The sequence below is a fragment of the Heliangelus exortis genome, chromosome 10 (genome assembly GCF_036169615.1).
Source record: "Heliangelus exortis chromosome 10, bHelExo1.hap1, whole genome shotgun sequence".
Classification (NCBI taxonomy): domain Eukaryota; kingdom Metazoa; phylum Chordata; class Aves; order Apodiformes; family Trochilidae; genus Heliangelus; species Heliangelus exortis.
The window spans coordinates 22,525,311-22,552,997 of record NC_092431.1 but is presented as its reverse complement, the minus strand read 5'-3'; the positions used below and the strand labels follow the sequence as shown (position 1 = coordinate 22,552,997).

The 27,687-nt window shown below is 43.7% G+C and overlaps 1 protein-coding gene across 3 annotated transcripts in view; it reads right to left on the bottom strand.

The window, feature by feature from the left end:
* The window catches only part of NDNF (neuron derived neurotrophic factor), a 30,016-nt gene extending 2,774 nt beyond the window's left edge, over nt 1-27,242 (bottom strand). The window contains exons 1-7 of one of the 3 annotated variants that reach the window (XM_071753915.1): nt 27,089-27,242; nt 23,453-23,513; nt 20,103-20,224; nt 19,615-19,696; nt 18,714-18,826; nt 1,298-1,547; nt 143-267 (exon numbers count right to left, since the gene is read on the bottom strand). In XM_071753915.1, coding sequence (XP_071610016.1) covers nt 143-267; nt 1,298-1,542 — 370 coding nt within the window. In that variant the 5' untranslated portion in view covers nt 1,543-1,547; nt 18,714-18,826; nt 19,615-19,696; ... (1 more) ...; nt 23,453-23,513; nt 27,089-27,242. The remainder of the gene's footprint in view (nt 1-142; nt 268-1,297; nt 1,548-18,713; nt 18,827-19,614; nt 19,697-20,102; nt 20,225-23,452; nt 23,514-27,088) is intronic. The other 2 variants (XM_071753917.1, XM_071753916.1) reach the window with 2 other exon arrangements.
* Nucleotides 27,243-27,687: the final 445 nt, after the last annotated feature.

Sequence of the window (27,687 nt, the reverse complement as noted above, 5' to 3'; positions counted from 1 at the left end):
CACAACAGGACGGGCTGAAGATCCAAACAGTGAAAGATCGTAAAGAGGGACCTGCTGTGAGACACGGTGTCACACAGAGATGGGTCTGAGTGGCTTCAAATCCAGGAGAAAGGGACAATGGAAGTCATTGTTGGTTTGTTACCTGAACCTTCTCCGCTGGCTTCTTCTGGCAGCTCTTGAACACTCAGTTTCCATTCCAGAGGCGCATCGCAGGGTGTCACTGTCACTGCTAAGGGCGTGTTGTCCTCTTCGACCACAAAGAAATATCTAGGGGAAGGTTAACCGACCCATATGTAAGTAAAACCTGATGGCACCCAGCCAGCAGGGACTGACTTAACATAATCAAGACTGATTTTGCTGGGGCAACAGAGACAAAAGTGTGCAACAGGCAAGCATGTGCAGAGGGAATAGGGAAAGGCCAGTGGGTGAGAACTAAGGAGGTGAGGAGAGTTCCCTCACTAACGCAGTGCTGCAGAGCTGTCTTTGCTTGCCAAGACATGCAGTGAGGCTTCTAGACTCCTGCCCTCCCCTCCCATCAGCTTCACTTTTTACACCTCTGCTAACTCTAAATAGTATAAATGGTTACAAAGATATAAATGAGGGAAACAGGTTCTTTCCTGGAATTTAAGGATATGCTCTTCAAAGCAGGACACACATTTTGTGCCATGTCCAGGTAAGGGCCCCAGAAAGGGGCCCCACATATTGCTCCATACTCCTTCAGCTGTCCTCCTGCATCCCCCCAAGTGCTACATGTCATTTATTGTAAAACATTTATTGCTAATGAAGGCTTAAAGAGGTGTGTGACATGAGGAGGTAGGTTGGCAATGCTGATCTTGCCCAAACTGTTTGGAGTCTCAGGTTCTTCCCCAGTCTAACCTTCGTATTTTCTGACCTATAGAGCTGAGGCTGGGAAGTGGGGAGTTTACACAGAACTGACTTATACTGCTTCTTTAAAGCACAGTATGAACTGGTGAAGAGAGACAATTGTCGTGGGGTAAGCCTGCAGTTCCTAATTGCCTTCCCACTCCCTTTGCCTCCAGACATGGTTATTAGCCCCACTTCAGGGAATTTCTGTGGCCTGGGAGAGCTCTGGGCTTGTCCTAGAGATCAAATGAACTGGACAGAACCTCAGCCGGGGAGGCCAGACTGGGATGGAAACTCGCATAGTTACTTACTTCATCGGATAGAATATTAGCATTTGCGTTTTTATGGTTTGGATCCAATTTTCATTTCAAAACACATCAGCAAATAAAGCTATTCAGCGTACACGCTCCTCACTTGAACTGGGCATAAATACCTTTTAGGGGTGTCTCGGAAGAGGTAGCTGCTAATTTCAGCTCCATCTGGGATGACTGACGAGTCGTGAAAAAACGCTTTGTCCCGGATCTGCATTTGGAAGAGCTCCTCATCTCTGGTAGGTAACTTCTGGGGCCTGGAGTTGAGTGGCAGCAGCAGGAGCACCAGCAGCAGTGGGCAACACAGCAGGAGCATCCTACAGCAATGACAGGGATTCCCACCTGAGGAGGGCTGCACCACACACATTTATTCTTTACAAAAACAGAGAATTCTTTATATAAATAGGGAATTAGGAAAAGATGCAATATAAACCCATGCAGATTCAAGGCACATTGGTATTAGCATACAATTCAGCAGAGCTTAATCCTCAAACCTGACAGGAACTGCAAAACACAAAAGCTGAGAATCCCTTACAAATTAGGCATAATAATTCATCATCTTGGCCTTTCACTATTATGTCTACAACTAGGTCAGTAATGACTACCATATACAGTGGGACAGGCTGGAAATCTCCTTCCTCTGCAGTAGAGGATCTCATATGTAATGTCTCTAGTAAGGGAGGATGGGGTAGCAGAGGGGGAAAAAAAATTCTGATATGAGTATAGCGAGTTTAAATGGCTAACTGATATTTTTTTAATTAGAAAAAAAGGTTTAGGTTATTACCTAAAGTGTGTTAGCCACTGGCTTTGGGGACACACGATAAAAAACAGAGTTGGCAGGAACAGTTTTATCTCACTGTAGGAATAGTTCTATCATGTTGTTACCTGGCTGAATATGGTCATGCAATGCTCCTTGTACCACACTGTAAGTTAACTGTAGCTTTATAGCAAACTCTTTTTTTCACCTTTAAGATAATATCTGCTGTTGAGACTGGGGGGAGTTCCCCCTCCACTTGACCTTTCCCTAACATTTTATATAAAAATACCATACACAAAGCTCCTTGAGAAGTGGCATAATGTAGCCTAAGGCACAAGAAAATCACTCTTTCCCTTCAAGCACTTCATGAAAATAGAAAGAGGTACCCCTGAGGGAAGCCCAGCAGCCTTCTCCCTTCTCCTCCCATGGATATACCTTCCAAAAACCCCAAATAAGCCACAGGAGGCCCGTGCAGGCTTCCCCAGCCCACCCACTCTGGCTCCATGGCAGCTTCCCACTCTCTTCATGGAGGCAAGTGGCCAGCACCCTGCCTGTCTCTGCCCCTCTCATCACCACGTCTGTGCTGAAGCTCGCACTAAGCATCAGCATCCCGAATGCAGGAATTCACCACAGGTAGCATGGGGTCTCTATCCTCTTTTCTCACCCCAAGCTCTTGCCAAAATCTTCCCAAATCCCTGCAGCCTCCAGCTCCCCTTCTACTGTGTGTAGAGAGGTGGCTGTGGCATCTTTGTGTCCCACAGTCTGTCCTCCTCCTGGCACAGCTGAACACAGCCACCCACCTGCAGGACAGCCAAGTCTTCTGGCACCAGCAAGGCCAGCAGAGGGCTATTTTTTGCCTTCATATTGGTCCCCTTGCTTCTAACATCATCATTTAATTGGTCTTTCCACCAACACTGCCACATCTTCCTATATTTTTATAGTTTTGTGCTTTTTTACTATTTGGTAGGCTTTAATTACAGGTCACTGCAGTGCTCTGCTCTGCAGAAGAGAAAGGAGTAAAGGGCTTTACATAAAACATGCAATTTCTCTTTCTAGTTCAATTGTGATTTAGATTCCCCAGCGTTTATCAGAATTTATCCCAACCAGGTCCTGACTAAGCTTTTGATGACAACAGACACATTTCCTCAAATTCAGACTGGAGTGTTGATACTGATCAGCAAAGTTAATGACATTTGACCTTTAGGAGCAAAGACCGTAAGTCAAAATAGTTGCTGACTTGAGTCACTGAAGTCAAGAGAAACCTCCCCTCACACAAAGCAGGATGAGTTCCCGGTGCTCTAACACATTGTTTATTGATTTTTCAAGTATTATCATTGGCCAAGAGGGAAGAAATTCTTTCCAACTTAATCACAACAGTTAGAGCAGATTATTTGGTTAGGTAAGAAACTCTGACACTTTCCGCAGACAGCATCCTCCTTGTGAACCCCACGAAATTGCAGTCTTGTATAGCAGTCCCATAGTCAGTTCCAGCACAATGTAACCTCTATTAAAATAAACCATTTTTTATTACAGGGCTGCCCAGCCTAAGCTTCACTTCTTAAATAATTTCACTATCTAATTCACTTTAAAAAGTCCTGTAGACGCAGTGTTTCTGTCCCTGTTAACAACTAGAATGGAGAGGCAAGGTACATATTTGTCTCTGATTTCTGTATCTAATTTTAAAAACATTTTTGTTTAAAAATAACTACAAATGACACCTTAAGGTTAGATCTGTGATCCCTGCTCAGCTTGGGAAGGCAGCACCAGCCCACCCCACAGATGAAATAGCTTGTGAAGCTGTCAACTGCTAATGAAAAAGCCAAGTCTCATAATCTTCTTCTTTTGCAAGTGAATGGGATTTTGAATGCTTTCATTTTCACATATCCAGCCTCAGAAGCTTAAAATGGGCCCAATTTTCATGCATGACACTTCCAAAGGCGAGATACCTCACCAGCAGAGTGGCATGCAAAACTCACAGAGTTTGGAAACAGTGCTGTCAGTGTTATACCACCTTTTCACACCAGCTAATAACCAGATTTTTTTTCCAGTGCACTCATTATAATTTGGCAGAGTTTTAAGCTAAAGCCTTTATTGTTTACTTATGGAAAACATCCAGAGGAAAGCAAAAATATCATTTATTCATTCCCTGTTTCTTTCTGAGCAATTTCATCACTCGGCAATGACTTCAACAGAGTCCCTTGGAAAATGCCCTTTCTAGATGTGAGCACGTGAGTGCATGCTCTCCTTCCCAGCCTCTGGGAGCTCCCAACAAACAATTTTCTTGTCTTGGTGTGCCCTGCCCTGAGACAGTGCCATTTTCAGAAGCCAGGTACAAGCTGAGGCCTAACCACTGCCCTGTAAAACCACACAAATTATGTGAAACACGTTGTGTGATTTTTCTTTATTCAACAGACTGTGCTGCTTCCTAAATACTTTTTATTCCCTTTTCTACAAGTTGTTCTTGTTTTCTTTCAAACTCTGAGTCAATATTTTATTGATATATTTCTGCTGACTGGAGGGATTTGCCTGCTGTTTATCACTGAATTTAAGAGAATGCCAAAGTAAACAGTCCGAAGTGAAATAATAAGCACTTTTTTTTATTTCTCCAAGATTGCAAAGTGCCCTCTAATGGTCTAGCCTTACCTCTCACTTTTTCCCCAAACTTTTTTCTAACCCATCCTTAAACCTGAGCACAAAGTCGACCGCCTGCCCCATTCCCAGGCGACAGGCTGTGTATGGAGCAGGAGCAGAGCGGTGGGTACAGGACAAATTTGGCACCCCGGGGGAGGTCCCACCCACCCAGATGGTCCCACCCTGGCACAGGGGAAAGGGATCTCCAGCCATGCCAGCCATGCCAGGATGCTGATAGTGCTGGCACCACTGTAGGGGTGGGAGAGCACAACAGTAACACAGGAGCACACAGGAGCATCACACAAAACAAAAGGTAAAAACCTGCCACAGCATGGAGGGACCAGGGTGGCACATGCAGATGCTCGCAGCTCTAGACCAAGAGCAGCACTGAAAAATGTCCTTGAGAAAACACAACGTGCTTTTTATAATCTTCCATTTCCAAAAAAAGGAGGGGGACGTGAGGAAAAAAGGTTTTTTTTCCTCCCTTTTCTCTTTTTTTCCCCCTCCCTTCTTTTCACCTTAGTAGACTGACCACTGGGGAGCCAGGCTGGGAACAGGAACACCCAGGGACTCCCTATCACTTCCCAGCTAGGGCTGCTTCCAGATCACCTTTCACCTGGATGGAGCCACCCAGTTTTGCCTGCCAAGCCCAGGCAGACCAATGCTGGGGCAGTGGGAGTCAGGGCAGGTGGCCAGGGTTTCTTTTTATTTCAACCTGGAAGGCCAGTGGTGGGTCTCATCCTTGGGTGAGCAGCTCCTGGGCTGCACTACTGACAGAAACAGCTATGCCTCTGAAGAGGTTTATTCAATAAACCTAGGTGGATTTATCTAAATAGATCAACAGGTGGAAAGTGCATGCCTGCATTTGGTTTTAAACACTTCAAAAATTACTACCTTGCCAAAGCTTTAATTTTTTTGTTTTGTTTTCCTTCAGAAAATTAAACAAATATGTATAAATAAACAAAAGCTGCAGTCTGACCTTTTTATAAACTTGAGCTATAAGAACATATGTGAAAATTATTGTTAAATCAGATCACGGACTTTACGATTGTTACAATTCCTTCCCATCTTTTGAAATGATTTTCTCACTGCTGTAGAGCTACACCCCACCTTCCAAAAGGTGGGGTAAGATCCCACATACACAGGCCCTCCGTCCATCCTTTAAGACCTTTGTATAACAAACTTCAACCATACAAAAGGCCTGCAAATACCTAGGTAAAATGCAAGTCAAGCAGAAACAGAGAGGATAAGGGGATTTGCAACTGGCTCAGGTTCTGCAGCAGGGAAAAAATTACCTGGAGCTACCTGTCACAGAAATCCTACCCAGCAAGCCAAGAACTGACTCACAGGAAGGCTCAGTGTCACCCAACATACCCATGCTCCATGAAAAGAGAACATGAGTATAAGATCCACCATGTGCAATGCCAGTGTTATTTACATTTTCAAGTGCCTCAGTCTACAGAAATAATTTGCTTTACTTGTCAACTGTCTGCAGGTCACAGAGCAGTAAAGGATTTACAAAAAACAAACAAAAGATCTGGGTTTGCTTGCAGCAAACACATCTGGAATAAATAAACCCTAATGTTTAATTACAGAGAGTGGAAAGCGCATGACTGTAATTTAGTGAAGATAATTTCAAGGCACTGACTGCCACAGTGCTTTTGTGTTGCATTTCTTCTCATTTTATTGTATGGGTGGTTAACTTTACCTCCTTACATCCTATTTTTAAACTTGGGTGTGTTGGGGGTGGTTTTGGCTGTTTACATTACCCACACTGCATCTCCTAATGAGTCTGTAGATTTATTGACATAATTTAAGTCCAGCTTCAATAATAAAAGGGCACTGTGTGACTTTTTTGACTTTTCATAGGAATGCTGCAAGTAAAGAGGCTGTGAGATTTCCCATTACACACTTCATTTCCAGAGATATAAAACTCAAATACATGCACCTCAGTATACAAAGTTATCACCACAGACATAGATGAGTTTACAAGTGCTTACCAATTCTGATTGTAATATAATTAGGGTTGCAAACAAGAAAAAATAATACCTTTGAAAATTAAATTATTTACTGAGAACTGCTCAGTTTGTTTGTTTACGGGGAGACCAGAGGGTAAAAGGGAAGGCCTGCCATTTAATACTTACCATTCCCTAAAGGATCTGGAAAACGTTTGGTATGTTTTTCATTTGGGTGGGTTTTTTTAAAAGAGCAACACTCTTGAAAACTTATTGTCTCGTCCCCCCTGGTGCCTGGGCTGTGGGAGCCTATCCAGGAGAACAGCCATCACAGCCCCAAGCCACCCCTCCGCCAGAAGTGTGCATCAGCCCAAAGCCTTTCCCTGTGAAGACAGAGGATGCAGCCCTGAAAAGGACACAGGGGCATATCGCCGTACCTTGAATTTAAGAAGCAACATTTTTGTGTAGCACCATGGCTGGCTTGATATAGCAGCTCTAGTTGGCAGGACCAGCTTTAACTGGGAGGGCGAGAGCATTTAGGGACCTGTAATCCATGGATTAAAACTCCCTCACTACACATGGGCAGGATGGACTATAATGGTGCCTTTGAAGTGCTTAAGAGTCCACCTGCCAATAATCTGTGGATTAACTGACCACCTTTTGCAATTCCAATTCAACCCACAATTCTCTTTTGCTAGGAGTATTGTTTTACCCAAGCAAACCAGTAGTCAGGGGAAAAAAATCCAACTACGTAAAACAAGAACATATAAGAAGTAAGGGTACATTTCCACCAATCCTTAATGAGCATCAGTGGCAATGAACTACAGTTTAAGGTAGAGGTTAACTCTGAAGGGATAAGATTGTAAAATGCAGAGCTGTCTCAAATTAGAAATGTTGAAAAGCAAACATACAAAGGGAGACATGGTATCAAAAAATCAAATTTTGCATGGACTATTTTGTTTCTAAACTGAGCCCTATTTATTTTTCCACTTTTAGTGGAAACAGATTTAACTCTGATTACATGAAAATCGCCATCTTGGAGATGGTGGTAGCTGGATGCTTCAAAAACCATCTGAGCCAGGAGATGCCACATGGGACACTTGAGGAAATGCCTAGTAGTTTTTCTTTTCTTTTTAATCAGAGACCACATACCAGCACTTCTCTCCTTTACAGCCACCTCGACCCACACGACCCAGCAGTGAGTGACAAACCCAAACAAACAGTGAGTCCCCAGTGATCTCCATTACAATGCTCAGTTGTTCCTTTGTCCCTCTCCTTGCAGGAAACAGCAGAGCATGGGAAGGAGGGATATGCTGGAGCCCTGGGTGGCAGCCAGCTGGCGTCTCAGCCCTGTGCTGAGCTCCCCTTCCCTTGGCTGCCCTGGCACGGGCTGGTCTGTGTCCTTACTATTGTACCAGCTCATCTCCCGAGTCTCTACAAAATCCCCAGATGTTTGGACATCACTCTTGGAGAGGGCAAGCATCATGGGATGGCTGACTGATCCCAGCTTTTCCAGAGGAAAACCTTATGTCAGACACCCAGCTTGGAGAAGGGGAATTTTTTCCATAGTCTCAGCAGGCTTTGAACCCCAGCCGAAGAAATAAGATTAGGTAAATAAATCTTTGTTTGCACAACTCCAGGCCATGTAAGATAACCAACTCTGAATGCCATGCAGCTCTACCACAAATCTTTCATCACAAGATCTGGAGGTGTTTTATAACAGAGTGTAATTATTATCCCCTTGTTACAAGCAATAAAAGTGGGGCAGTGACTTTCCTTGTTCAAGGAAATCCCAATATAATCCCTTCCTTTAATCATGAAACAATAGCTACTTTCCTCAGCCAAGTCACTCTCCCTTCAGCACAGCTCTCTGAGTCCAAGTTCCTGCCTCTCCATAATGGATTTCGGCATGGGGATAAGTGGGGAGGAGCACATACAAACAATTACAAATTATAACCAACACAAGCACCTTGCTTTTCGTACAGAGTTTCCCACTGTTTCTCTTGAATACTTCTGAACTGCATTGCAAGCAAGTGCCCATGCCAAAACCCTGGACAGACAGGGATGCCCTAAATGTGAGAGTAGGATAAAGAGCAGGAGCGGAACCAAGGTCCATGCATTCTGCCACTGCATCCTCAAACCACCAGTGATTACAGCTGAAGGGCAGAAAAACCTTTGGGAAGAATAAAACATAAAAACAAAGACCATTGACTGTATGAACTGCTGCCGAAGGAGTGAAAGTTGCCTGGGGCCTTGGGAATGCTGCTCACCTGGCAGCACCTATGGCCAGCAAGGTGTTTCGTTCAGGGGAAGAAAGTAAAGGACTGGAGCCTCCAGTCCTTCCAGCAACAACCATGAGCTGTGTCACCAGCACACTGGAATTGCTTATGAGCTTCTTCCCTTCTGCTTTTTGGTAGATGATTTAAAAAAGGTAAAATTGCTGACTACTTTGAAACCCCTTTAAGCACACAGATTCCCTCAGCTTCCACTAGACAGGCAATTTTCTTCAGTGTCAGACACAGCAGTACACACATACACAGGATTACAAACCACAGCCAGCCTATTAGTATTCACGGCCACTTGCCTACCTCCACACAGTTTTTCCTGCAATGACTACTCAGAAATTTTCATTTGTAATTTTACCCTATCCTCCTTTTCACTGCCTAGGATTTCTCAGCGCTTCCAGGCTAACCAGTAACAACCAGTAATGCCTGCAACTGCATGAAGAGCAACAGCAGCAGCTCTCCAGAAAACCCTCAGACAACAGCTTCAGTAACAACTCCTGTAAGAGCAGTGATTCTCCAATCCCTAGGGCAGTGACTGCACCCCTGTGGTGTCCCGCAGCAGTCTGGAAGGGCAGGGAACATCTTAGAGCAAAGGCACACAGCAACAGGAACTCACCAAGAAAACTGTAGGAGGCATCTGGCACTAAATGCAATTGTAAGGTTGGATTGTCTTTTTCAATCCAGGCACACTCATAGTTAACTAGATAAGAGACAAGGAGAAAATAGAATTTACATGAACAGGGAGGAAATAATTTCTATTTTGTTCTGTTCTCTTCTGGGGTTTTTGGGGTTTTTTTTGTTTGGTTTTGTTTTTGTTTTGTTTTTTGGTAGTTTTTTTTTCCAGTCTTACCCTGTGCTGCTTGTAGTTACACCTGAATCATGTAACCCAGATCCTCACCTAACTTCAAAGAAACTAGGACTTCTGCCAAATTAGGAGTCTAGCCCATTTTACTTATGGCCACAGTAATACATGTTATGCTGATAGATGATCATCCAAAATTTCCAAAAATTATTCCAATTTCTTAATTATGCTCAGAATACAATTTTTTTTTCTGATTGAAATTGCTATCCAAAGTTGGATTCAGTTTTAATATTATCTGCCTTCAGATTTACACAAAGGAAATCTTAGGCCCCACAAAGTCCTTAATGAACACTTAAGGGGCTCTCTCATAATGATTTGTTACAGATCACAGTAATTCAGAGGTACTGTGTCTCATTTTCCTGAGTTGGAAAAGGGTTGCTGAAAATATGTAAACATTTGTCAAGTGTTTGAAAATGGAAAGTATCAAATATAGTGCTGAATATATTGATATTTACATATTTCTACCAGCACACTCAGAGTTAGAGCTGGCAAACCTCAGCAATAGTTACAGCAACAAAAACTTCGCTAGAGCCATCATGGATATTGTCCCCCAGTCCTATCCTCACTGCCCCTAGAAAGCAGCACATACAATTTCTTGGTCACACCACCAGCTCTGGGGATACCTCAGAGTCTGCAGTGGCTGAGAGCACAGGATGGCCTCACCACAAGTGAACCACATGGCAGGCAGGACCATCAGCCTCACCACGGCAGTGGGGTGTTCTGAAAATTGCCTCTGCTCAAGCTCACTTCTACATGGGCAGGGATTTGAAAAAGCAGGAATGCTCACTCTAGCTACATTTTGCCCACTGATATTTACTTCCTTGGCATCCTGCTTTAAAAAAGACACAGGTACCTAACAAAGGGCAACTGAGTAAGCTAGTGAAAACTGAGTGAAGGAGGTTGTCCGCTCCACATTTCCTGATGCAGCCACCTGCAGACACCCCCCACAGTGCCTGACACTTCCCACCACCTCCAGAGAAAACCCAAGCTTCTGCTTCCAGAAATTGTCTGACCTTTGCAAGGCTAGGTGTGGGAGATCTATCCCACCCAGACCCATGGGTGGAGGGTCCAACCCCCATTTCTTAATCCTCACTCTCACCACTAAGAAAAATTACAGCAGCAAACACTCCAAATGATTTATGGCCAGAGAGATGGTGAAGCACAGCCACAGAGATTGCTGCCACAGATGGGCCCACAGTCAGAGCTGAGAGATGCATCGGTCTGAAGAGGTTACAAGACCCCAGGAGTCCAACTACAGCTTGCCAGCCACCATCCCACAATCCCAAAGCAGGACAGGAGCATGTCTGGGAGCTGCCAGTCTCCAGGGTGGCCTTCTAACAAACACTTCCTGGCTTTTCTAAGTCATGATCATGCTGAAGTCTTTCCCGACTACAAAAAGATGGGTGCTCTGAAGGGACTTGCTGCAGGAGCTTCAAACTTGCTGAGGTTAACTGCAGAACTGTGATAAGGGATCTCAAAAAACAGATTCTAGAAAGGGGACATTTCATCTCCACTCTACTGCTGGGCCAGTGTTTATTTGTCCAGGCTGGCAGGCGAAAGGTTAGTCCTTTATCTAGTTACTGTGAACAAAAGCAGAGAGAAAATATACGGGTGGATAGGTCAGATTGTAATGGGTGAATGAACATCCAAACAATCCCAAAACCTTCAAGGCCCTCTTATGGTAACCATACGTGTGCAGTTGACAGCAAGGAGAAGAAGGGAGAAGAAAGAAGGAAAAAAGACAGGAAAAAAAGAAAGCAGGGAAAAAAGAAAGCAGGGAAAAAAGAAAGCAGGGAAAAAAGAAAGCAGGGAAAAAAGAAAGCAGGGAAAAAAGAAAGCAGGGAAAAAAGAAAGCAGGGAAAAAAGAAAGCAGGGAAAAAAGAAAGCAGGGAAAAGAAAGAAACCTGTGCATTCAGAGGTGGCTACCAGGGTAATTTCCCTTCCCAAAGTGGCAAGGCATGGCAAGAGCTGTGGCGTGGGACTCAGTGCTGACTTCCGGGGGTATCCCTTTGCTAGCGACTGGAAATGACCACAAGATGAAGATTACTGCTAAAGGCATAAGTGTCATTTCAACATTTCCCTTAATGTTGCACTGTAAACCCCAAAAAGCTGTCAATTCAAACAAGTATTGGCTCAGTGGTGCTTTGTTGCCTCAAGGCAACAGAAAGTTCAAGTGACTTGGGCTGGAACTGGGTGGAGGGACTTTGCCTGTGAGGATGATGCCTCTGGGTCCCACTTCACTCCACACATGAACATTTTTTAACAAAATCCACGCTGGCCATGCCTGTTGTGCTAGATGGGGACAGACACAAACCCAGCCCCAACGAGCAAAAAGTTGAACCAGGAGAGTGTTTTGGTCTGCTGGGAGTATGTCTCACTGATGTGTACGAATTTTGCACTTTCTAATTAAAGCCTTAATTGCCTGGATTTTCTTATAAACACTGCACAACTGCACAATTTTTGTGAATAAGTGGGAATTAGAATGTGCTCCATAAATTACGTAGCACCTTTTCTTTCCCTGAGCCAGCCACTCTGCAATCACACACTTGCAAGAGATGTTTTATCCTCTTGCTTTGAAATACCTGCTTAATTCAAATGTTAAGTTAGACTTCCTGACATGATGTGAATGGATCTTAAAGCCTACTTATTTTTCCTGGTATTAATTTTTTTCAACTATTGTACTATAACAGGATTATTAAAGTTTTAATTGATTGACATTAAATCTTTCCTGCAAAACTGTAACTTTAATACCCCCTAGGACTATTAGACTTTCATTCAATATTTCTCATTACTGAAAAATCAGTTTGAAAGTGCCCCTAGGGTCTTCTCCAAATAAGGGTAAGATCCTATTAGTCCTACAAATCATAGTGAAGTAAGTAATTCATACCCAGGAGAAAAAGCCCACAGGGAATTAAATGCAGATTTAGTAGCCAGAAGAAGAAAAAGAACAGGGACTAGAAACTGCTAATGCTGCTCACTGATGTTTTCCTTCACATCCAGAGACCAGCTGGCAGCTCCAAGACACTTGGCTTTCCCTTACCACCATCATCCTGATCTGTAAACTGCTTAATTTGCATCAGGTTCCTGGATTTCAAAATGCTGAGACACGTTTAGACTGTTTGACTATAAACAAATTAGCGGTAAATCTGCTGTACCTAAACAAAGTAGTGAGAGAGAGATCACATCTTCACCAGACTCTGGTTGTTTTCTAAAACCCATCTACCCTACTGAACAATCACGGCAGACTTATGCTAAGAAGCTGCCATGCCATCACACCTCCTGCCCACCTCCCCACCAGCCTTTGCAGCTGCTCTGTTATGGTACTGAGCAAGCTAAAAGTGAGGAAGATTAAAAGCATAATTTTTCCTCTACACCCTAGTAAAGTTTCAGCCCCTTTAAAGTGACTTTTCCTTAATAAATAAATAAATAGAATATGCTTAGTTAGGCAAACAATGGCTTTTCCCCTTTAACTCTAAGGGAAGTGTCGGCCTCAGTGGTGTGTCACATTCTGAGCGCGTGAGGGTCACACTGGAGGGGCACTCATATCCGGACGCACAGAGCGGGGAATGAAGTAGGAAAGATAAATTATTGCCCTTTGTTTTTTATATTTCCAGGTGCTTGCAGTAAGTATCCACTGCTTCTTATCTCAGCTGTCATACAAGCAACAAACATCTCCCTAACTAATGAATTTAATTACCCAAAAACCAGAGCACTCACCACTTGATTCAAAACCCTAGCAAATCTAGATGCTCTTGAGCAGCCTGTGGGAAATGCTGAAAATGTTGCATTTACTGGAGCACTCACCCTTCCCTGTGCAGAATGGTGCCCACTGATTCATCTGCATCCCTTTGGTATGCTTTGGTACGCTTTTGTTTATGGGTCTAGTCATGAACTGAGGGTTAGGTTCTCACACTGCTTGTGTTGCCGATTACTTGGGTGGCTTTTAAATCCATTCTGTAAAATCTCCCCCAGACCATCATGTTTTGGTGAAGTTACAGTATCATCTACCCCACACATCAACTGAAAAAGACAACACTTTGCCTGCTTCCAATGTGTCCTGCGTGACTGATGTGCTCCCCAGGGTGCAGTCAAAGTCACCTATGCACTCACCAGGATTGGGTCTGGTTCCTATTACAGCTCTGTGATAACATTTATCTTTCTCCTGTTCAGTGGGTGTCCTTGTATAATGCATATTAGAAAATTCAATCCAAAAGAACAAACCTCTTTTAATATTTACTCTCTCTCTTAATTTATTTCCAGCTGTAAGTATGTGCTCCTGGAGTTATGATTTATTGCCCTGACCTAATTCCCAATCTAAGGGCAAATACTTCCTCTCCTAATGACATCTTTGTTAAAGTTTTCAAACATAACATCTCAGCCTCCAAAGCTCCTAACATCTACCCATGAGCACTAGCTTATTTGAGTTGTTTTCTCAGGCAGAAACTATCCCTGCTTGATGTCATGAAGATTTTTGTCACAGAAGTAGTGTACTCCCAGTCACAATGCAAAATGAAGCATGGGGAACGCCACTTCCATACTCTGCCTGTTCTCTGAGGCGATGCTCACTCACTGCACCCCTCGTTATTTTGCAGAGCTCAAGCAGTACTCGAGTCACTTCTTGCTGGTCTTCCCTAATATATTCTTTTCCTTTAATATAATTCTGATTTATTCTCCTGCAACCTTACTTGTACAGTCAGGGACACCAAAATATAGAGCTCAACAGCATTTGGTACCACACCAGATCTCCGCAAGCAAGATAAATGTTAGTTTCACGGGCTGTCACACACCTCACACTGCAAACATGCATTTCTTGCTAGATAGTGGAAGATACTGGGCATTCTCACCAGTATCTGTGCCCTATTGTACAGGCTTGCAAACTTGTTTTCTTGCATGAAGGAGGAGGTCTTTCCCTTCCTTCAGCTAGGTCCACCCTTCTCCTCTCCACTTTAGAATCAAACAGAAAAAGAACAAAACCTCCCTCATGTTTTAAATCTCACAGCAGGCTGAACTGGTAGCCCAGAGCAGCTACACAGTCTTCCACGTTCATAGTATCAGCTCCCTTGAATGCACTGATCGAGAAATGTGCAGTTTTCATTAGCCTGCCCTTAATTTAGAAAACGTGCACATTCAGCAAGGCCAAATGGAACCTACCATCACTGGGGTGTCCATCAGCACAAATTAGGAAATCTGTCTCCTCCGAAAGCAAGCTGAGGACAAAAAGGATAAATATCCACTTAGCAAAACAAAATAAACTGGCTTTTAAGAGATGCAAGAACCTGAAGGAGACCCTTGAAAATAGTGAGGCAATAGGCTTACGGTTTTATTATTCATATAAACTTTAGTGACTTCAAAATGAATGCAGAGCCAAACAAGACTTGTTATCCCACTAAAATCTGTGCTGTAACTCAAGCCAGTGCCCAGATGTTCCGTGGTAAAATCTGCTGCTTGGCTGCATAAAAGCACTACATACCCTGTTGCAGAGTCCTGGCTTGTCTTTATCCAAACCTCCTTAGATTCTGGATTATTTTTCTAGCAATCTTTTAAACTGCTATAGGAAGCATAAAAGGTGGTCTCCTACAAAATCATTTGGTACCAGCTTGAAATGTAACTGCAGGAATAAAACACAATTTCTATTTAATAAACCGTTTACTACCAGTCTTTCAGAACACAAATTATAAAAGAAAAAGCAGGGTCTGAGTTTATTAAACATCTCATCTTTTTATATATAATAAGACAGAAGACCCTGGCACACTTCAGAGTGAAGTGTCCAGCCAACAGGCTCCATTCAGCCCTACCAAAACCGTGGGATGGGGAATGGAAGGCCACCACGAAGCTGGAGGCTTCAAACCCCATTGTGCAGCTAAGGTTAGCCCCCAGCCACCATTAGCCCATCTGTCCCCACCTTCAGCTCTCTGGGCACCTCCCAGAAGGGGGGTTTATCCCTTCATTTGCAGGGAATGTCAGGAGGACAAACCAGACTTGAAGAGAGAGTTTCCACCCCTACTTGCAGTTTTGGCGTAGAAGCCAGGATGCTCTGGGGCAGCCTGGGCTCTCACCATGCAGGCAGGGTTGGTGCCCGCAGTGCCATGTCCCCAGCCCAGCTGGCAGGAGGAGGAGAGCTGAAAAAACGGCAGCAGATGGGCCAGAGCTGTGTGCCGGGAGCTTTAAACGTCAAATGAACACCAAGCCTGTGGGGAAGCCATTGGAGCACAGCAGGGAAGGCAGCACAGGCGTTACGTGATTTGGAACAGCTTGCTTGACAGTTTGCACCATATTGTATTTATAAACACTGGGGAAACCTAAGTGCTTTTCCTTGGTGTTTCCGAGTAGTCATACACAACAAAACAGGCACGCAGGGTGCTCCTGCATAGCACTGCCTCACCTCAATGACAACTTTCTTAAAATTAAAAAATCGATTTAATCTCTGTGGGCTCAGCATCCCATACGGCATTCAAATTACCTCGTGAAGCACTCAAGTCACCCAACCCTGACCTCCCCCAGGGAAGCTGGGGTGTGAAGTAACCTGCTGCCCAGTGATGCCAGCAGCACATCACACGTGTGCCACCTCTGCAGGTGCAGCTGGTGTCAGAGACCAGCCAGCTCCTCTGGAACATGCTTCTGAGCACAGAGCACCCCAGGGCAAGCACGGGGCACACACATGGCATCGCGTCAGATCACCTCACTGAAAGGAGAGAATAGGAGGCTTTGGAAAGAAGAGACCTTATTCCTCTCTACAAGTACATGAAAGGAGGTTGTGGGGAGGTGGGTGCTGGCCTCTTCTCTCGAGTGAAAAATGATAGGACTAGACGAAATGGCCCAAAGTTGCTGGCCCTCCCCAAACCAGGGGAGGTTTAGACTAGATATGAGAAAGAATTCCTTTACCAAGAAAGCAGTTAGACATTGGAATGGGCTGCCCCGGCAGGTGGATAATCACCATCCCTGGAGGTATTTAAAAACCACGTAGATGATGCAATTCAGGACATGTTCCAGTGGGCAATACAGATATTAGTACGTTTTATTTGCAGGGAATGTTGACAGTTGGACACAGTGATCTTAGAGGTGATTTCCAACTGTGACAATTCTGCGACATGCTGAGGTGCCCACCCTCCACAGCAGGAAAACAAATGGGTTTTCTATTTGGGACAGTGCAGAAAGAGAGACAGCATGATGCGCCCATGGTCCTCATCACAGAAACACGGCAAGGTGAAGGGATATTTTCAGATTTATTAGAAAGGTCTTTCAAATTAAGAGGCAGTCATCATCTGCTGAGACAGAAAGTCCACAAGAACACACATCATTCTTACAAGAGGATGAAACACAGCACTGGGACACCAAATGCAATACCAACAAGTGATGCACTACTGCACATTTTTGCTTCATCACATTTTTAAAGGTTAAAGCACAGTACAAAAATCTCTCAGTGTTTTAACAAGTCCTCTTCTCCCTCAAACACTAATGAGTTTTAAATTCTAGACATTATATACTCATAGAGACTTTTAGTGGCACTGGAAAGCTGAGCTCGGCAGCTCTCCTCTTGCAGGTATATGCTTTGCTACGACTTAGGAGAGCGAGGCTGAGAAGATGAGGCACTCCTGACAAGAAGCAATCCAAAATTCCATTCCTAAAATAGCAAAGAATCAGCAATTTTCCTAGTAGGCTGAACAGAAACGGCAATGTTTTTCTCCACACTCCCTTTCAACACAGCTAAGGGTGCCGATGCTAACACCCAAACACTATTTTCATAGAAACCAGGGTACAGTCACACCAGCAGTGCCTTGCCAGGTTCACTAATGTATAAATCACTCGCAGACAGATACCCAGAGAGGAACTGACCTCAAATTGCTCTCCATTCTTCCAGCTTTACACAGATACAACTCCACCAGCTCAACCAAGCATGAAATCTGTGCACCTAGGTTGAGAGCCTATCCCAAAACGGTGCTGGATGGGGCTGCCAGTGGAGCCTGACTGGAGGATGCTCCGAGAGAGACACGGTGCCACATCTGTGTCACTGAACATCTCCTAGTATCTGCTCGCAAACAGCCAGCTGAGCCAGGGAGAGCCGTGGGGACCTTCCCCTCTTTTCTGAGCTCTCCTGCAGCTCAGCTTCAAGAACAGCACTATTACTTAAGGGTTTTGATTAAACATCTTAATTAGATGTTAACCAGATCCTTCAGTGGGGAGGGAAAAATCCAAGGGATGTTATAAGCTTCCCAAGCTGCTCTCTGAACTCAGCCTTGCCTTGCTCACAGAGGTGCCCACAGGGATGAATTCCAGAGCAGCCCTGGGCACCACAGCACAGACACCAACACAGTCATCCCCTGCCACCGAGATAGCCAGTCTGAGAAATCAGGGCATGTCACACCTCAAGTGTTAAACCCATCCAGAACAAAAACCACTCAGAGAATCACTGAATTTCAAAGATCTGCACTAGCCTTTAACTGTGAAGATTTAAATACAGAAAAGTTATATATCTGCAAGTGATTAAGTAGCACTCTGTAGCCATTGTCCCAGCACTGTCGAAATAAAAAACACTTGCATCCTACTGTTAAGTTTTCCATCTACTTTTTTTTCGGTAGCCACTTTTTTCTTCCCCCCGTCAAAAAAACCCAAAGCCAGACAAAAAAAACCCCAACAAAACACCAAAAAAACCCAACTAACCAACCAACCAAAAAACCCACAAACAAAAACCAACCAAAAAAAAAACCCAAACAATGTATGATGCTGAAGAAGCTAGAGCTGCTGAGGATGAGACCGGGCTCCCAGCAGCAGCCAACGCTCCGGGCTAAAAGAAGGCAAGAAAAATGGAAAAACCAAAACAACAACAACAAAATTCAAAAGGGAGAAGGAGGGTGGAAGGAAACCGAGGGGCAGCCGAGGTCCGAGCGGCAGTATCCCGCAAAAGCCGCGGCCGGAGCGATGCCGGGACGAGGCTGAAGCCTAAGGTCCTACAGGCGGGGGTGCACCAAGCCCTCCACCCGTCCCGACGGCAACTGGGGAAGGACTGCGCCGGCGGCCCTGTTCCCTCGCCCCCCGGTGCCGGTGCCTTACCTTTCAGCGTGCGGTACCGTCCAGACCTTGTCCCTCCCGAGGGGAATGATGAGCTTCTTTTTTAGCGGGTGGAGGGCTCACTTAAGAGCCCCCCGAGTTCTGGTGGGGACGGGCTGAAACGAGGACTGTGTCACTCACGTCCCTTAGTGCTTTATAGCGCCTTGCCTTCCCTTCCCGCCCCCCTCCCCTCGGAAAAAGAAAAGGAAAAAAAAACCCCAAAAAACAAAGGTGGAAAACCAATCAAAACCAGGGAAAAAGGAGCCGAGAGCCCCTCCAGAGCACCCGCCACCGCCCGGGGCGAGGGCACGGCCCGACTTCGCCTCCCGGGAAGAACGGCGGAGCGGCTGCGCGGTGGCAAAAGTTTACAGAAGAACCGCGGAGCAGCGCGGAGCGGAGAGGGGCGGAGGAGCGCAGGAGCGTCTCGCTGGTGCCGCCAGGGCGGGCAGGGGTTCCCCGGGGGGTCGGCCGCCCCGCCCCGCCCCGTCCCCGCGCAGCTCCGCGGAGGGGCGGGCCCGCAGGGGAGCCCCGGTCGACATCCCCAGGGAGGAGGTCCCGTTCCCGTTCCCGTTCCCGTCCCCCCCCCCCCCCCCCCAGCCCCAGGCAGAGCCGTCCGGCTTTGTGCCGCGCTGCGAAAAGCTTTTCAACATCCATCTTGGAAGTGCGATCCTGCTGGGCAGTGGGGACGGGGTGACTTCGGGGAGGCGGAGAGGATGGGGTACGGTGGGGGAGAGAGAGGGACAGGGAGGTCGGGGGGACACCGCTCCCACTTGGGAATGCTGTGGAACATTCCAAGAGCATTGGGCGCGGGTGAGAGGACTGGAAAGGTGGTCAGGGATGCGTGAGAAATGGGACTCGTTAAACCCTCCTGCAGTTTTTGGCATATGGTCTTACAGCCCCTCACCTTCTCCCTCCTTGCGTTTTGATCAGAAGCCGGTTTCACGGTCGGGGAAGAAAGGGGAGTTTGTCTTACTCTTACTTGGGAGCTGCAACAAAGAGACGGAAAGTATCCTTTGCCATTTAAAACCAAAACCAAACCCCAAACTCTTTTTTTTTTTTTTTTTTTGGCACATTGGTTGTAAAAACGTCAATGGAGGCACAAGCATTAAACAAGTTATTACCAACAGCAGCTTCACTGTTTCTCTGACAGTAATCATGCCTTCCTTAACTTCAACTGATTTGGGGAGCAAAAATAAGATCAAACCTCCTTTTTTTTCCACAAGATTGCTACATAAATCTGACAGCAAAGCCTCAGAGGAGGGATGCAAATTGTCATATTCTGCAGTGGCAATCAGCATCACTGTGAAGATGCAACTCCTAAAAGAGCTCATGTCTTCAGGGACACATAGCTGCCCAGACCTCTGCTAATTGCCATTAGTAACTGCCACTTACCTCCCACTCTGTCAACTCGCAGAGTATCCGGGTTCGCTCACTGCAAGCCTCTGGCAAAGGGTCTGCACACCACACCCTGACTTCTTCCTTTCTACAGGATCATTTGCCTTCCACTGCAACACCTCAATAAAAAAAACAAAAAACCAAAAAAAATCCACAATCTCAGCAACCTACACATGCTCTTCTGCTGCAGAAGATGCAGAGACTCCAAAAGTCGGAGAATCTGACTAAAAAAGCCAAAATTAGTAAAGAAAACCCAGAATAACCTCACTATATTTTGCCCAAGCCTTTGGATTGTGCAGGAGCTGACAGAGAGGGATGTGCTCAGGTAAAGGCAGGCAGCTACCTCCGGGTGCAATTCATGGCACAACAGTGTTCTGTAGAGCCTGCAAAAATGGCTGGCTCTGGTTTGAGGTCATTAGAGGTAAAATATTGCTACCCAGCCAAAGAGCTCTTGAGACTCCGTGCTCCACACACAGGCAAAACGATTATTTTTAACTCGAGGACAGTTTTAGTGCTATTGTTCTTAGAGGGTATTACTGGCTGTGATTTCAGAGGAAGTGAGATGACATTCCTGGGATATTATTTACTAAGGTATGTGAATACTGACTTCTCTGCTTATAGATAACCAATTCTTTTTTTTTGGACGCCTGCAGTTCCACCTCTATCGCAACTGTAAATCTCTGTCGTGATTTAAAGCATAACAATTCCCAGCCAGAAGAACAGTTCAAACTCCTTCAATACAAGAATTTTTGCTCTCAAAACTTACATGATACAGAAATACTAAGCACAGATATGGAAAGGGGACTTGGGATTTAAATGCTGAAAATTACATGAATGCCTGGCAAGTACTATGGCAGCCAGTTAATCAAAAGAGAGCAATGAAAGTCCAAAATATGGAAAATTCTTCTGGGTAGGTGATTCGTTTTAAAACCATTTAACTGTCTCTAGATACTATTGAAGCACCAGGGAAATTGGTGTGTGTGTGTATATATATATAAATATATACACACCCTGAATTCTGGGATGACTCATATCTGTACAATCTTTAGAGGATCAGGTCCTAAGGATGGCAGAGAACAACACCCAGGACAAGAAGTCTTTAACCATAACATGTTCCTTATGCCAGTGTGGCAAAACTGAGAAACTGAATGGGAAGAAGATGAGGAAACCTTTAAAATTACTTAGCCGTGGGCACACCTTCTCCTTCCACCCCCCCCTCAAAGGCTTCCAGGGAAAAACACAGGAATTAATTTCAAGAGGTACACACTAAACACTGATGAGAACCAAATTATTGATTTGTCTGCAGTCAATCTTTGAAGCTGTGCATCATTTACTCAGGGGCTGAAACTGTTTTGACTTCAGTGAGCAAATAAAGATCCAAAATTTGGAACATCTGTAATTGGTTCATAAAGGCAACTGTAAACTGTCTGGGTAACAATTGTACTGTTCACAGTTTCACCATGCTGGGAGACCCTATTAGAGTGGGAGGATAGGTGCTACCACAAAACAAGATGAATGTTATATATTATAGAGAAAAAAGAGGAGGAAATGTTTAACAAGCTACACAGTGAATAAATCAGAATAATAAATCTTTGAAAACAAAACTGGAAATGAGCAATTGGATGGTCCAGGAGGAAAGAAGGAGGTATAATTCATGACATAAATAATTAATTGAAAATTTTAGCACTGAGAGCTGCTGTGCATTTCATATGGAAGGCAGATGACACTGTGTGTGCTTGCATGTGTGTGTTTAATTGTGTGTATTTTTTTTTTTTTCACTCAATTATGTGGTTCTCATTGTGATGCAGCTCTGAAGATGTGTTATCAGTATCCCATCAATTAACTTCTTTTTCCTTGGGAAAGGGTATTGTTACTTATTAACCTCAGAAACTGAGATGCTAAACCGGATTTATTGATAAATTATGCCTCATAGGCCACAATGTTTTTTTTTAGTTATGCAGCATCACACAGTGCTTACTCTCTCAGATGAGGAATGGACTGGTCAGCAGAGGGGCCTCCAGAGGCATCTAGGAAGCATTTGGCTCCATAGCGACCACTGCCTCCCCCAGAAGAGCAACAAGTGGACGCCTGTGTGGAGTCTGAGCAGTGACAGCATGCAGGTAAGTGATAAAACTGAAATAATTTGCAGTAAGAGTAGAGATGATGTTCCTACTTGGTAAGCATACAGGTGATTCTCCTATTTGCAGTAGAAATGCTAATGTTGTTTGCTGGGTTTTCCTTGCCTGAGGCTGAGCCACAGGTTTCATTTGAGCAAGTGGTCAAATTTTTCTTGTGCCTGTAAGGCAGCAAGTGGGTGCTGCTCAGAGCAGAACGACCTGTCACAGGTGATGGCTTTTCAGAGCATGGTAAAGCAGGAGACTGCATGAACATCTTCCCCCACAGTGCTGCTGCTTTTTCAAGCAGGCTGGCAAGAAGCATTGTACCCAAGCACACTTCCACCAAAACCCCAGAGTTCCTGTGATGTGTGAGCATCCTGCAAGCACTCTGACACCTCCTTTCCTGCCTCAATTTACAGTTTGTTTTAATAAGAGATGTTTTCTTTACCCTATCTTAATAAAAATCAAAAGCACCCCAAAGAAATTACACATTTGGGCCGCCCTTAACTCATTACTTGCTTATTTTAACCAATTGTATTTTATTTCTTAAGTTAATCTTTAAAATCTCTTGTTGTTGACTGGTCTACTACTCCAGTGCATTCTTTTAAATTCTACTGTTTTATGAAATTTTTAACAAGAGTTTTTGTTCCAACAGAAAAAACCCCCCACCGTCAAATATAAAATATAGTCCTATTGAATTTAGTAGCCAGATTTGGCATTTTGTCACTGGAAAACACCTGCTGTTAGACTATACTGTAGCACTTGTTTTATTTTGCTGAAGTTGATATACCATTAGAAAAACAGATTAAAGATGAATGATTTCACTGTAAAATCCCAGATCTGCATGTGGAAAATCATGACAAGCAGAGCTCTCAGGCTCCAATAATTATTTCTTTATCAGAACCTTATTCTACTAGGAGAAGAAAAATTATACTATTTCATGTAATTTAAATTGTCTAATCTACTTTCCACATAAAACTGTTAACAAACCACTGACGTAATCTCAAGACCCATGCCACTGAATATATTTTATCATCAGACACCCATGATTCCCAGGAAATCAGAATATGCAATTTACTTAATAGACAGAAAACATTATAAAGGAAAAAGCAAAAGGAAGTTGTCACTGACCAGATGACACCATTGCTGGGAGAATCTCAAATATATCAGAACTAAGATTTGATTCTCCACAATTACTGATAAGGACCAAGGAGGAAATAAAACTATTACCTTTCTTCTCTGGAGAGATGCTGGTTTCAGCTTTATCCACTTTCAAAGTCTGCACTGTGGGCTGTAACAAAACAAAAAAGAATCAAACTTGGTGCAACAATTCAAAACTCCAGCTAGCCATTACACAGCAAGTAAGAGTATACATCCAGCTACATTAACTCAAGTATACTCCTTTTTTCTTATCCAAGTGTAAAGGGTAGCATCCAGAAATTCACAGTGATGCTTTGCGTTACTTAAATGGAACTGAGGAAAGCATCAGGCAACAAGAGAACCACATAAAGTAGTTCTTTTAAAGGTATTACTGAAGGGAAACTCATCCTACATGATTTGGAATAAAAGATCATCTGACTGTTGTTCTTCATAGAAATCAGAAATAGCACGGTATGAGGTGGTAGGCCTGCTTCATGTTGTCTGAAACTAGAGGCTGCTTGATATGAACACATTTTCAATTGATTTGTGGACCTTAAAACAAATCCAATAGCAAGTGAGTAAAATTCAGCTGTATATTTCCCCCAGGCCATCAAGCATACTACCCATGTTGAAGATAACCATGTCCTCATAGCCAGAGTACTTGTGTTGCTCTCTGATGTATTAGTGTAGTTGCTTGTTTAAATAAATAACAAATGCGCTTCTAAAAATGTGTTTTAAAAGCTTTTGAGGCACAAATCTGAGAGGTGATGTGCATACCAAACAAGCATGGTCCTAGTGGCACTGCTATGTAGGTGGACCTCTGAATTCACAGATGACATCTTTCAGAAAACTTTACAGACTGAGACATGCCTAATCCTGCTTTCTTTGCCACTCTCCAAAATTTTATTATCTGTCTTTAGGTAATCAAGTTTAAGGCTAAATACTTTTCCTTCTCACACCCAGTAGTATATTTTTTTCCCTCTAAACCATTAAGCAAGTTTTCTGGTCCTTTTATTTTTATGGGTTTAATACAATTGCTAAGGGGTGTAATTATTATAATGAAATACAGGAAGCACACCAACAGATGGAAAAATTTGAGGGAATGACTGCCAGAAGAGTTCTGCAAAGCAAGTCGGCAACAAGAAAATTAAAAAGTCAATGAAAGCTTCGAGCTGCAAAAATACATTTCCTTTTTCTGCATCGTTAGCATTTAACGTTCCCCTTTAAAAGCAAGCGCTTGGGAAGCCAGCTTACTCAATTCAACCTTGTTATGTGAAACAACCCAATAAAAACAAGGTCTATGTCTTACTTCCTCAGCTTCTGCAGAAGCCTGCAGAGCTCCATTCCTCAAACAAGAGCTCCATCTGGTGGGCTTTCCCAAAAGCTCAAAGCATCCATAAAATTGTTTCGGTTGGAAAAGAGCTTTAAGATCATCAAGGGCATCTTCTCCAGCTACTGTACCTGGCTGCATCGACAGGAGAGAAGCACAGCAAAAGAACTACAAAGTTCCCAAGTTTGCACTTTGGGATGTTACCATAGTGTTTAACCCTCTCTTATTAAACACTGGAACCTTTTAAAGATATTTTGCCAAGACTAAGTAGGACATCTGTTTTAAAGATATATAATTGCTTCCCATCTCAAGTAAATAGACGATAAAGACCAATGCAGAAGATTCAAAGTTAGTTGTAATAAATGGCATTGTCCAGGAAAGCAAAATTTAAAACCACACAAGATCAAAATCATACAGAACACAATTATGCAAACCAATACCCAATTATACCAAACATCTTATTCAGCAGAAGAAATGTGTCTTGGACCAAAAAATACAGAATATGGGAACTTGTTTGCCTTCAGAAGCCCTAGCTGTGCTCTCTTTGTCAGGAGCCTCCAGGAACTGGGCAGGGTAGCAGAATTCCCATGGCTATGTGACCAGCCTGCGCACAGCCTCAGATACACATGTGCAGTCAACACGCCCAGCTAGTTAGTCTCTCTTTTCAACAACATTCATATTGTGAGGAGCAACAGGCACAAGAGAGAACACTTTTTATTTTCAATTTCCTTGCAGCTAAGCACAGCAAAGCTATTCAGAAGAAGTTGTTTGAGACCCTTAATAAGTGCAGGGATGGCATGTTAGAAGATGGGCAATTAACAGAAAAATGCAAGAACTGAAGTCTGTGTGTGGTCCTCAGAAAAGCCCATGGGAGAGATTGCCTCAAAATGTCTGTGCAGATGAACTTACTCCTGAAGTCTTAAGGGCCAAGGAGGAATTGACATTTATTTAATCTTTCCTCTCATTTTTATGACACCATCTGGAGGACAGTAGGACAGCAACCAAATGACAGAGTGATAAGAGTACGCTGTACTAAGGGTCTGGAAGTACTTTTGGGGTATTTCTATTCCAAACTGAATTGTTTGCTTGAAAAATAATTATTTTTCTCAGCACCAGCTTTAAGTTTTTTCACAGCAGCCAATGAAATATTTCCCAACTCCAGTTTCTTCTACCGCCCTGCCACACAGAACCAGTATTGCCTGTAAACACCACGATCTGCTGTGCTGGAAGGCTCTGAGGAATGCTATTAAGATCACTGCTTAAAAAACTCTTACACTGAATACAAGAAACATGCAGACAAAAATTTCACGAGCCCCAGATTTTTTACTGGAATCCATTTTTTTTCCCAGGGTCCACGAGTAGCTCTTCTTCTTTCCTTCCTCTTTTGCTAATGTTTCTGGGGATAATGAGAACACAAAGCTGAAAAAGGAGGTCCCTGTGGCAAACAGGGGCCCCCTGAGAGTGGAAAGCCCTCCATCACATTGTATACAGAGTATATGCTAATCAGCCAATACAGGCACAGGGGGCAAAGTCATTCAATGCCTTTGCATATAACCAATGGTTGGAGCTACCCATTGTCCCAGCGACAAGTCCTAAAAAAATGACAGCCCCTACCTGGCACTGTCTCTGGTGTTGCTAAAAGGACAGGTCTTTCAAGGGTACAGGGCTGCTTTCTAAGATTTTCGAGTGTTGGCTCAGCAAGGAGAAAAGGAAACAGCATTTTAAAGCCAAGTAGGAAATACACATCTTAGATGCCACTCATTTTCCCCATCACAAGCTTTGAAAGTGGGATATGTATATATGTATATATATAGGTGTAGCACATTTGGACAGACCTGGAGGAACCCGACTTATCTATCCCTATTTTTCCTATAGAGCAAGGAAAACCCATGCAGTTTAGTAAAGCCAGAATCAGTCTGGCTCTGCAGAGTCCCTCTGGGTTTCTGGGGACTTCAAGAGCTAGAAAGTCTGCAGAATTTCGGAGAATAATCTGTAGGATCTTAAGGAAGTCTGAAGAATTTAATGGAGATTATGTGCCTGCAACTGAAAGTGATATTTTTGAGAACACCTGACCAAGATGAATGACATTGTCTAAACAACGTGTCTGTGTTACGCCCTGCTAGCGTACCTAAATCAAAGGGCAATGTCTGGATCACTTTCTTCTTGGATGAAGAAAGGCTTACAAGTATTCCTAAGATTAAGCTGTTCTAAACCAAAATGAAATACTGACCATAAACAGCCGGGGTGTTTACATACAGAAACTAAACAAAATAGGTTGAATGAATCAGAACAAACAAGAAACTCATAAAGAGATATTTCTTCCTTATTAATATCTTCTCCCACCCCTCTACCCCCCCTACCCCTCCCCAGTACTACTCAGAAGTTTTTTTGTTTGCCTTTCCCATGTTTGCATTCAAAGTGAAAACTTCTATTAATAAGCATTCAGTTATTTGGAAAAGTTTCCTATCAGGACAGCATCGTGTTTGTAACTTCTCTTCCAGTAGGAATTTTACTTTCTACACAAAAAATACAAATAAGATGGTTTGATGTGACTCAAAAGTAACGGACTTCAGAGGAACAAGCATGAAAAGCAGAGCCTGTCACAAGCATCTGCGGAACAGTAGGAAGTTATAGTAAGCTTGTGAATAGTAGCACTGTCTACAGCTTCCCATGGGAATACTATTAAATTAACAGCACATTCAAATTAATTGCTTTTTTCTTCTGGGGATTTTTTTTCAGTTGCTCAACAGGTATCTCGTAATGCAGAACTGCTGTTCACAGAGGTCGGCCTGTAACACAGTGCCTTGGACTTGGTGCTGAGGTTTTCTGGTTTTGCAGCTTTTTTCTTAGCAGTTTTTCAAAGTCACAGGTTACCAATTTATCAGACAGAAACAAAAGCAGCCATAGCTCTCAGACCCAGATACTCAGGGAAGTCAGGTGTCTATTCAGAAGTCATGAACACTGAGACAGCAACATCACACAAAGCCTTTAAGTT